At 34.6% G+C, this 12,885-nt stretch overlaps 1 protein-coding gene across 1 annotated transcript; it reads right to left on the reverse strand.

Annotated features, from left to right (window-relative positions):
- Positions 1–296: 296 nt before the first annotated feature.
- On the reverse strand, positions 297–2,983 carry LOC133798516 (probable adenylate kinase 6, chloroplastic). Its single transcript, XM_062236835.1, has 4 exons — positions 2,392–2,983; positions 2,050–2,181; positions 1,167–1,439; positions 297–861 (listed from the first exon to the last, which is right to left on the reverse strand). Exons 1-4 carry the CDS (start codon positions 2,743–2,745, stop codon positions 721–723), a joined length of 900 nt encoding a protein of 299 aa, XP_062092819.1. The 5' UTR covers positions 2,746–2,983; the 3' UTR covers positions 297–720.
- Positions 2,984–12,885: the final 9,902 nt, after the last annotated feature.

Below are 12,885 nucleotides of genomic sequence, written 5' to 3' on the forward strand. Positions count from 1 at the left end.
AAACCATTATTAAAAGGAAAAATAATATATATTTTAGTTATCCTTTTGCTAAAACCCCCCAACTATCCATATCAAGAATTTTCCTCTTTTAGTGAAACAATTAGTAACACAACGCTTGAAAGAGAATTTGAGAAAAGGGATACTAAACATACACAAAAATATATCTGAAATTACTTGTATCAAGCATTTTTTTTAATCATTCATAACTATAGTGCGGTTGTCTCCCAATCATTATTTTTTATAAAATATTTTGAGGATAATATTCATATTTCTAATCAAGCTTCTCTGTTCACATGTATGAAAAAAAAGTCTGATCACATTGTGTGAGTGTGTATATAGGAGGAATTGTTCTCTATCCCTTGTACATAAATGATTTACTAATCTTTAAGGTTTTTCAGTTTCTCTATCGGTTGGGAACACTTGGTCGAAAGATCCCACCTTACTACAATTTAATGAACATAACTTTAATGTCCGAATAAACAACCACTTGTGCTAAACCATCGGTCAACCGAGCAACGCAACTGGTAATTTCATAACATCTTCTCCAAATAATGTTTTGTGCTCGTTTTATTTACACATCTCTAAAACCCCAATTCAAAGCCACCTTACCATTTTCTCAAGCTTATTGTATAATTAAATGCATGTGCATGTGCATGTCCACCTTGCAAAGAATGATCTAACTTACCTACTCCATACTGAAAGGAACAGCGCCTTACGAGCTTAGGCTGCTGCAGACTGCTTATCATGGTCTTCTAAATTCAGAGCTTGAAGCAGCTTTGGCCACGATTCTGGAATTCCTCCAGGAAGATCAAATACCAATAATTTCCCACGACTGTGGTAGAACTCCTCCACAGGGCGACTCTGCCAAAACAATTCAAATTCACAAGACATAAATATCTGACCAAACCATAAGCAATATTGCTGCATGCTCAGACAAGTATCTGATATGGAAATTGTCAAAGCAACAGTCATATATAAAAATAAGATCAACCAATTTATCGTAGTGGTCCAGTGAGTTACTCAAAACATGAATGCCTTTTCATGAAATGCAGCATAGTTCGTATCACGTGCTTTTTCACAATGGGAAAGATGTTCTTTGGGTATAATATGAATGGATACTTGTGTAACAGAAAAAAAAAAGAGATTCATAGATACTGGAGGAGTACCATTTCATTATATATACGTAGTCTTTCCTTAACAACTTCTTCTGTGTCATCAGCCCTTGTGATAAGCTTTGATGCACAATGAGGAGGAGGAAGAAGCGGAGGCATGTACATGTCTGAGTTCCCATCCTCTCCCTTAATGTCGATACTGGCAATGTTATAATTTCCACCACATTCACTGCAAAGCCTTCTTCCAAGGCACTTTGCAAGTAAAGCATCTTCCCTGAGTTTTAGATTAATCACCAAGTCTATATCAGTCACTTTCTCTAAAATTTCCTGCAAAAAATTAACAATATATGAATGATACATATATATGGTCCTTGTAACAACTATTAGAATGACCTGTTTTTTGAAAGAAAGAAAGAAAAGCTTCAAGGTACACATGCGACCAAAAAAATGATATTTTGCATTAACGCCACTTAATTCGTATCTCATTTTTCAGCAAAACTCTCAGAAAGGGTAGGATAACTCCTTTGATTATCATTATCATAGCTATTTATACCTTAACCTAATGGAAAGAGAAGTTGATGGGAAACCAACCTACTTATATTCAACTGCTCCCAGCAGTTTAATCCCACCAGTTAAAACACTTTGATCAGCCCTTTTCTTGAAAAGCTCGGCAAACCATATCAAACTAGATCAGACAGACAAATTATATGTGTGTATAAAAACTTGTCCTCCAACTAAACACTACTACAATCTTTGGCAATAAGAAACTCTAGCATATTTCACAATAGGTTTGACGGCTCATATTATACAAATGAATACCCCTTAAATCTAATATTTACTTTTCTTATTGAGTATCACATATAAAAATCAACATTCTTATAAATAATAACAAGAAAAGTGCTAGGATGAGCAAACTACACGCTTCAACATTACTCACCGCTTGTCTTATAGTTCGAGGGAAACCATCCAGAATGAAGCCAGATTCACCCTTAGCTTGAAGCCGATTGGATAATAAGTTTATTATAATTTCATCTGAAACCAATTTTCCATGATTAACAACTTCTGCAAGCTGCACAAATTTTTACCCGAAAATATATAAACAAAATCGAAAGCACAAAAGATTTGAATAAACAAAACCCACACAGTTAAATTCTTCAATTTTCCAGGATTTTCTTTTTCCTTTATTGCCGGTCCATTACACAATCAATCGAAATTAAAGATAAATAATTTTGAGATTTTTTTTATTATTTTTTTTTTTGTAAAAAAAACTAAATTAGACCTGAGGAGCGAGGGGTCCAGAAGAGGAAAGTTCTTCCCGGACTAGATCGCCAGTAGCGATGTGAGGAACACCAATAAGATTGGATAGGCGAGAAGCGTAGGTTCCCTTCCCGACGCCGGGACAGCCCAGAAAAACCCACTGAACATTCCTCTGATTTGGCTCTCGCCGAAGAGGAACGCTCTGGTTCGTTGTCCGCTTGGGGTCACGAAACGACGCCGTTTGTAGAAGATCAACACTCGAATCATCCGCCGAAGAAGAAGAAGAAAAGCACCGAATCGACAAGACCAAGGAAGAGAGCCTGGCAGAGGTCAAGACCCTGACCGGTCTGAGAACTTGGTAGCTCAACGCCGCCATTGGAGCTGGAAATTCACAATCTTTTTGGGTTTTTTCAGACTGTGTTCCTTCTTTGACTACTTTGCTTTATTTATTGTGCAGCACTACAGCTAGTCGGAGATTTTCTTTTTTCTGTTAATTAGTCACACACGGTGTCGTATTGATCGATTGAACTGTGTGTGCTAGTTCTTCTGCCTGCAACATAATATTTTGAGCATGATGACCGCGCGTGTTATCACACTTTACCATCTGAGTGGGGCTTTTGGGTGTTCCCTCCACGTTTGCACTTCTAATATATGCAAAAGAATCACGTGACAATAATAATAATGTGATGTGTGTGTCGACTGTCCACTGTCAAGGTGGTCGCATGAAGTTTTCATTTTGTAAAATAACAACACATGTATGAAAATTAATAAAAACATCATTTTAGTTTTCGCTCAATTTCTTTTAGAGATTTTTAAAAATATATTCTGTTTTTGGTATTTTTTTTCAAAAATATTATCTTAAATTTTCAAAAAATACGTATTTAAAACTTTATATTTATAAAAATACAAAACAACAATAAGATAACAACTAAATATTAATCTTATTTTTATAAATCAAAATATATCTTGAAACAACTAAACAACAAATAGACAATAATATAACAACACAACAACTATAAATAAACTTAAATAACTAAAAACCAAATATGAAAACAACTATACATAAAATCTAAACAGTACAAAAACATCAATAAGACAACAACTAAACATTAACTCACTGCGTACTACACACATTTAAAAACAACAAATGAAGAACAACTAAAAGTCAACTCATTACATACTAACATATTTTTTTTATAAAAAAAATCAAAATATATTTGAAACAAATAAACAACAATTAGATATCAACACAACAACTGAACGACTATATAAAAACTTAAAACAACTAAAAATCAATGTAAAAATAACTATACATAAAAGTTAAACAACCTTACAACAACACAATGCAACTTATTACATTTTAAAAAAACAACACACTACAATAAAATATAAAAAAAATGTAACTTAAATGTAACACGACAACATCCTCACCACAACTATATATATATTTCAATGATCAAAAGACTTAAAAATAATTATAAAATATTCATATAACAATAACTTTAATTATCAATAGTATTAGAAAATTAGTCATACTGCCTTAGATATATTTTTCATTTAAGTCATATCTTTGACTTTATACGTAAGCTTCCACGTATTATATACCTATAGAAAATAGAACATATACCCAAAATATATTTAATGCGTATAAACATATTATATATAGAAAAAAATGAAATTAATAAAAAGAAGCACTTGGCAATAATTGAGAGAAATAGCAATTGCATGCACAGAGCTCCACATGGTCAGTTGAGGTGTCATCATAAGGTTATCCACAACTTAATATAAGATCTCTAGATTTCCAATAGTCTGGCCTTTTTTATCCATCACCATTTATGTCATGTATTAAATATTACAAACCAGTGAAAAATATAATTTAAACTTAGTAGCTGAAGTTAAAATTAATTTGATAGGTGTAGCAATGTTAGCTTAGCACACAACACACTTCCAAAAAATACCTAGAGAAGATTGGGAAATCTACAAAATTGCACTAAAAGTAAAATAAAATCTGAAAAATACGGTGCATTACAAAAATACAGAATTTTTGGATAAAAACATGGAATGACAAAATTGTAAATACGGAGTGGCAAAATCATAAATAAAAGCTGTAAAATACAATTTTTTGTGAACAACGTTTACAAACTAGTAAATATCTGTTACAAACTTATAAATATCTGTTACGTGTTTGTAAATAATATTTACAAAATCCGTTATAGAATTGTAGATTTTTTTTTGTTTTTTTGTAGATAAAACTTTCAAACAAATTTGTAACTAAATTTTTTATTTTTGTAACAATAGTTTACAAATCTAGTTTTATAACTAAGAAATATATTTTTGTAACTAACATTTACGAAAATATTTTATAGTTAAGAAATCATAACCAAAGTATACATAAAAATATTATATTTTTTCCATATGGTTACAATATTGTACCAAATAATTATAGGAACCTTCATATTTATGTTATACAACTTAAAAATATAAATTTAAGATATTCATTATTTATAAAAACACTTTAATGAATATATATAGTGGTGAAATACAATATTTTTTTTAAACAAATTTTACATTTTGTAACAACGATTTACGAAACTAATTTCACAATCAAAAAATTTATTTTTGTAACTAACATTTACATAAATATTTATAAAATTTATTTAACATGATTGTTACAAAAATTTATAAAATTAACTTATGAATTTAGTACATGTTTGTAAAAAAATTTATAAGTAACAAATATTAGAAAAAATATATAACTACTAGTATAGAAATAGATTATATTTATTAAAAATATTATAATTTATGCAAGCATAAATATTTATTTAATATTAATAATACATTTATTTTAAATAAATAAAAATACAAAAATTGAAAAGAAAATGATTGAATATTATTATATCACATTAACATAATTAAATTACATCAATTAATGATGTTACTTTTTTTTATGAGTAAACGACAAAATAAAATTTCATCATACTGACATAAAAAAAGTTATTCATTACTCATTAAAGACCAAATTGATACATTAATGAATTGTATTCTTGTTTTATTTCCTTTTACTAATCTCCGTATATTTTTTTTAAAGCACCGTATATATGTAATTATTTGTATTCACCGTATATTTCAAACTTTTTGTAAACATACAGTGCATTATGTAATTAATCCGAGAAGATTGACACCATGTGTTTAGCTTATTAGTTAGCACCTTTTAATACATTTTTTTTTTTGTCATCATAGATATATATATACACATGTATTGTCCGTCTTTAAGTTTTGTAAAAGCCCCACACATAGTCAACCTTGAAAGATCACATAAAATAAAACTCTTTTGATGGAGCATTTGACTCAATGGGACAAGAGACTAATAATAAAAAACTAAACAAATATACTAAAATGTGTATATGAACTCAAAACACGAATATGTCTGAGTTCGTCGTGGCTTCCTTCCGTTATGGGTAGCTTTGCTAAATACTCAGTCCCCTTCACAAGTGTGGTGATCATGTTTGAGTTGTGGTGATGGAGTACTCTGGTGATTCCGAAGCCACCAATGCACTATTTACAACCCCAATGATTTTCTTCTTCGACGCTGCATCGCACCACTTCCGGAGAACAAAACTCATATATGCATTCAGAAACAAAAAGCTCCCCCCAAAACGCAGAGGACCCTTTCGAGTCTTCGATCAAAAATTGTCGCTCATCGTTCTCCAATTGGTACTTATCATCCATGGTCGCGGTTAGTGGTGGCACTCACGGTTGTCGACGTAAACAACTTTGGACTCCCCCTGTCGTTCCAGTCTATAAAGCTCTTAAAATTGATGGACCATTAAGAAGATTTGAGGTATTGCCGGAGAAGTGAATACCGTAAAAATGAAAACTTAGAATAGTATGAAAGAAAAAAATGTCGTGTAACCGTATTTTTGTTATTTTTTTGCTTAAAATAGTTTTTAGTGTAAAATTCTCATTCTTTTATAACAATAAATGATGTTGAAAATGATATTTTGTTCTGCAAGTATATTGTATATAGAGACAACTATAATGGATTGGGATTTGACATTGATTGTAAAATATATTCATGGGTTTATACATTTTGGTATCATGTGTTTTATTATCTTACTTGTTTGGACTTTGTATTTTGATAAATTATTTTTTGGACCCTAAATTTTGTAAAATAATTCAAATAGAACCTTAAACGCAATTTTGATGAATAGTTGTGTTAGACCCTATACTAAACCTTAAACCTTAGACCCTGTGTTAGACAGAATAGTTGTGTTATTGTTCTGAGTTGTTTGTTTGGTAAATTATTTGTGATTTTAGTTCAAAAAAATTTGATTAAAATCGAGTTTAGAGATTTATTTGAACTATTTTACAAAACACAGGACCCAAAAAATAATTTATCAAAACACTAGGTCTAACACAAGTAATAAAGTAAAACACAAAGTCCAAAAAAGTATACACGCTATATTTATTATTGTTACAGGGTATATTTAACCCCATTGATTACGACCTCCCTAATAACTAATCCAAAGAACAAGTTCATCCATCTCAAAGAAGTGAACTTACAATAATAAAAAAAAGACACAAATACACAACAAGTATCAGTTGAGCATTTAATCAATATAGACGTTTCTAACTATTGTAACAACTGTAATTATTAACATCATTATTACGCATTTGTAACAGTAATCATAATGACCAACAATTTGTAATGTTCACCTACAAATTGTATAAGTGGATGAACTTAAAATTTGCAAGTGGGATGACATCAAATTACTTTTCCAAAGTTGATGTAGGCTGGAGTAAAATAAGGTCAACCACTATAAAATTTATGTTTCAAGTTATTTACATATTTGTATATTTTCCTTAAATTCTCGCTATTCTAAGTGAGTACTTGCTTTTTCTTATTATTGTTACCAAATTCCTCCAACAAGGGGTGAACATCAAGTCCGGAAAAGCCCGAAAATCCAACCCACCTGTCTGGCCCGAATCCAAAAATCTAAAAAAAATGCAATGGTCGTATCAATCTGGTTGAGCTCGATCCAATTCGGCAAAAAATCAAATCAGATTTGGATGGTGTTTTTTAAAATGTCAGATTTTGGGTTTAAACTCGAAATACGAACTTATTAAAAATATATATAAACCTAAGTTATTTCTACCCTTAAATCTATTTGCCCTAATATGTTTTAGTTACACAACTCTCTCCCCTTTTCTCTCAAACCCAGCAACCATCTCTCCCTCTCCACCCATGGCACGACAGTTTCGGTACTCCGTTTTTCTTAACACTCAAGAAGCACTCGACCTCTCTTCTTCTCTACTCTCTTCATCTCATTCTAACACAGTACCTAGCCATTCATTGTCTCTCACGTTCCCCCTCCTCACTTACTGCTTTCTCTATTTTATTTCTCCTACTAAATTATCCATCACTGCTTGGTTTTTTAGATATGTGAATGAAGATCTCCGGTCCAATGTTACTTCACCAATTGCCACACGAAGTCAATTTCATGTGATGACTCTCGACCTCATCTAAGTTGAACGACTCCTCGAATTTTATTGTGTACTTTATAGTTCATATATATTGTTCACGTTCTTTGAAATTTTTAGGTTGAATAGTTGAAATGTTGCTAGGGATTTCTCTGGTCAGCATGTTCCTGACCAGCAAGTTCCTGAAATGCTGCTAGGAATTTCTCTGGTCAGTCAATCCCTTCCAAACACCTCAGAATTTCCTAGTCAACAAATTTTCGACCAGAGGCAACCATCATCAATCAAGCTTCTAGCCAGTAACTTATTTTCTAATTTTTCAGACTCTTTCTGGTCGGCACATATTCGACCATCAAGATGCCACCTGGTATAAATGTCTCGCCACATGTCGCTTCAAAATGTCACATCATCATATTGATTTTTTAGGGACAACACTTGTTTAGTTTTGTATTATTATTGGATGGTAAGATGACATTGACTTAGAAATCAATATAAAAGGATTCGAGAACTAAATTCTTGTTTAAGAATCTTGTTTTTTTATATGGATCGATTATGTTTTTAAGACGATTTGACTGATAAGGACACCTGAGTTCATATGATTAAAATCCATTTTGTGGAAGAGAATCTTGATAGTGACTTATAATTCTATGAAATGTCATTTTGAAACATGATTTTATTAGTCAATATTGATATAAGAGGTCAGTGGAAGCAGTGATATGGAGATGATAGACTACTCGCATGCGATGATACTAGTCTATTTTGGAGACATATAAATTGGTTTAGATTCTTCTTGATAAGATCAATGGTATATTATATTGTCTCTTAGTGTTGAGCTGACTAATTTTTTCTAAGATGGATGTTTCATTTTCATTGAGAATTATAGAATAGTCTAAACTGTGACATATTAATTAAGGCCTAAAGTCCACATGTAATGATAATTATGAGAGATCATATTAGAAATTGTTCCATATGTGCTTGATGAAGACTGCATGATGTATACTCAAGTATGCACATTCCCTGTTTTGATATTTGTTATGGACGTGCTCAATTGGTACGTGAGTTGTCATCCTTTTGGTACCAAGGATGTGTTAGTGATTGGTAATCCAACATCTTCACATAGTTAGATTTTGTAACGCCAATTAGATAGGGATGGATGATAAAAGTACATTTTTTTAAGCATTTGTGATGGCAGGAGGAGCTACTCTGTGATTAAGTGTCAAATGAACACCTACAACTTCCTCGCTCATACATGCATGCATGTTGTTAAGAGGAGTTGTTTTGTGACTAGGTGTTGTATGGGAACTTGTAGTATCCTTACCCATAGAGGTAGAGTGTATGGCATGCTACAAGGACATTGATTACATAATATAGCTATGAGATTTTGGTTCAGCGTTAAGAGTCATTGACTTTATTATAGCATTACTGAATTTATGTGATATAGGTATCACATTTATATTTTTCTCTTGGAACTTGAGGAGTCACTTTACTCTGTTAGTGTTGATGATGTTTCATTTGTGATGAGAAAGTTGTGGAGTCCTCTAATAGCATTATAACACACGTTTATAGATAATTTGTTAACGAATATGCTGATAAGGCTTACGTAAATGTGTGTACTGAGAACACACATCCTATGTGGATCGTTAGGTGCTTGAGATGTATTCAATTAGTGGGAGTTGTCATTTTCCATGTGTAATGGACATGTTGATTGTCAAGGATTGCTATTGATGTTGAACACAAGAAAATTGTGAATCACTGTGATATTATATGTGTGCACACTTTTTTGTCTGAAAAGGACATGTGATACGAGGCAATGATTTTAGATTTAATATTATGTTTTTTTAGTGAATCCACATTACAAGTTATTGTCATACTTTGTGAATCTATGACGTCGAGTTATGTATCATATATTGTTACACCCAGATTTTGAGATAAGAAGTTATGACCCCGAAAGCTGGGCTCGTCAGGTGTGAGCTCGAAATATGCATAGTCATCATATGATCCTTCAATCAGATCGTTTTGCTGTAAATACCAACCTCGAAAGCTCGAGGGTGTGTAGCCTCGAATATGTTATGAGCTCGCAACGACATATTTTAACTAATCGCCTTCAGGTTAGATAGCTCGAGCTCGGGAAGTACAACCTCGGATATAACAACTTCGTCAACATCTACTTGTCCCGAGCATAGAACAAAGTTGGGTGGCGAGCTCATGATTGACTCATAGTCTCAACAGACTCAATGCCAATTGATGATCTCGAAGATTTAATGAATCATCTGAGATAACCCATTACGTGTGAACATGTTTATTGTTGTACAATCCCAATATTTAAGGGATATCATTTAATCTGTTATCCGTTCTCGATCTTCATGGGACGTTTCTGTGTATGTAGGAGATAATGCATTTAATAGCATTATGTTAATTGATTTACATAATATCTTCCCGAAATATGTGGGAATGAATTCTGCAACCTTCCTGTTGACCGCGTTTTTGGCCAACGACGTGAGAACGTCAAAAACTATAAAACCTTCAAGAGAAAATAAACGACACAGACGATTTTATAAAGAAAGTAAATAACACACACAATTTTTATAGTGGTTCAGCCCCAATGTGTTGGTAATTTCCTAATCCACTTAGAGTTGTGATTATAGATCTGTACTCAAGATCAGATGAACTGAGCCAACTGAGTTTCTTCAGTACAGATTACAAGAATACAAGAATTCTTTCAGATACAAGCACTTTCTCTCTCTAGAAAATTCAAACCCAAAATTTCCAAAAGTAAGAGCCCCTTTTATGATGCCATAAGCCTTGTATTTATAGGCTTAGGATTGTACAGATGATATCCCCCCACAATCGGGATATTTTATTATATTTATTACATTTAAATTACAAAATTATTCAAAATGTAACAGAACACCAAATTTGTGGGAAGAATGAAAGATTCCCATGTATGCCAAGACCGATTCTTGTTGAAGCCGTTTCTGGGAATCTTGACGTAGTCATGCTCTATCTAGTTGATCCATATCACCTTCAATCTGGTCAAACACACCTTCACTGGGAAGATTGCCTGTGTTGAAGTGCACGCTAGTATACCTTATGTGCACGGCAGTATACTCTACGTGCACGCCAGTATACTGTATGACTGGGCAGTCATGCACTTAGCTGGTAGGATATGCACTTGGCTGGTCGGTCATGACACATCTCTCCTCTAACATGGCACATCTCTGGTCTAACATGACACATCTCTAGCTAGTCAAAATTCTTCAATGGCTTACTGAGCTACTCCTAAGCCAGATCACTTTATCACAACTCTGAGGAGTCAATATATTTATTGACTTATTAATGTGTCTTTTACGGACCATGTACTGGCACTTGTCACCTCTATTGCCACGTCATCAATCTCCATTTTTTGGGGATAACACTTCCCTATAAATATAGAAGGAAACACCATTTGTAAAGGACATTTTTTCTGATTTCTGGAGAGAACACTTTGGGAAACTTATTTCTGAAAATTTTCCAGAAAACTCCCAAGTCTTAATATTATAGACTCGTGGACTAGGCAGAGTTAACTACTGAACCACGTAAAAATCCTCTTGTTTTCCTCTTTATTCATTTGCTCCAGTATTTTATTGTTTAATTGTTCTACTATTTAAGTTGACGAAAAATGGCATCAACAATTTGGTGCTTTCATTGAGAGCCATTAAACAATATGTGCGTGAGTCTGTTCAGTCAAAGAACCTCCTGAATCAACAATGGCAGCAAATGATCCCAATGTTCCTGAGGAGGAAATTTTAGATGAAGCTGACTACCCCTGACGCCCTGGAAAGCAACCCATGGTGAACTCAGACCCTGATGAGAGGAATGGTTCATCCGATTCTCGGGGGCCACTAGCCCCCAAGGACGACGAGGACATGTACTACAATCCTAAATGATATGTCTCGATAGTGGAGCTTGAAAATTGTCAACTGCAAAAGTAGTTGGCAAAGGCCAAGAAACGCTATGAAGAGCTAGCCAGACTAGCTGCTGAGGTGCAGGCTGCTCAGGCCCCACCTCCGCCAGAGGATCAAGCTCTGCCTCTGCGGGACGTTCATGTTCCACCACAAAGGCCTCGAGGGTAGCCGTGCAAAAATGCTGCCACCCGAAGAGCGGAGCAACCTCCGTCGCCAGTAGAACAACCTGCTCCGCTGAGAACCCGGAGAAGTAACTGGGCTGGAGGTCCTGCCAGCCCAATCGCGCAGACACCAGCTAGAGTAGGGAATAACCGAGCCCCCTCGGAGGCTCGGACCCAAAATCCTGGTGCCACGAAGAACGTTGCAGAACCAGGTCGAGCAAACTCAGGGCCTTCTAGGCCCCGTAATGGATGGCAGCCACCATCACCAATAAGGCACCCACCATCGCCAATAAGGTATCCCTCATCAACTCGGAGGAACACACAACCGACCCATGGTGATAAGGAAAAGCGAGCTGGGCGAAGGCGTGGAAATGGGGAGACTGCTAGGGAGCATAGGGGTCCCCAACTAACGAGAAGCCAAATGTCACGGTCTCACACTATTGAGATGAGGCAATCGACAAGAAACCCATCTCGAAACAACCATGCAACGATCCATGTCAATGAAGGCTCGGGAGACACTAGATCAGTCAGTATGTATGACCAGGAACGTAGAAACACTGGGAATCGAAGGAATCACCTGGATTTACGAGAGCACCTGAACCATAACCGGGGGAATGATAATCCATCGAACTCAGATTTAAGGAATCATCTCAATGGGCGCAAGAACCCTGTACCGAGGTGCGAAACTGGAGTTGTAATCAACGATAACCAGTTCCTGCTGCTTCAAGTCAGACCCCCCGTAGATCTAGTCCAAGAAAGGATTGAACAGTTGGAAAGAGCGTTCAGGCTCTTACAAAACGAACGAGGTAGGGAACGGGAGGAAGAGTTTGATGAAGAACTCGAGCCCTTCGCCTCGCATATTTCTAGCACCCCATTTCCTTAGGGATTCAGAAGTCCTCAAGTCCCACCATTTGATGGGAATTCGGATCTGCA

The sequence above is a fragment of the Humulus lupulus genome, chromosome 8, assembly GCF_963169125.1.
Source record: "Humulus lupulus chromosome 8, drHumLupu1.1, whole genome shotgun sequence".
Classification (NCBI taxonomy): domain Eukaryota; kingdom Viridiplantae; phylum Streptophyta; class Magnoliopsida; order Rosales; family Cannabaceae; genus Humulus; species Humulus lupulus.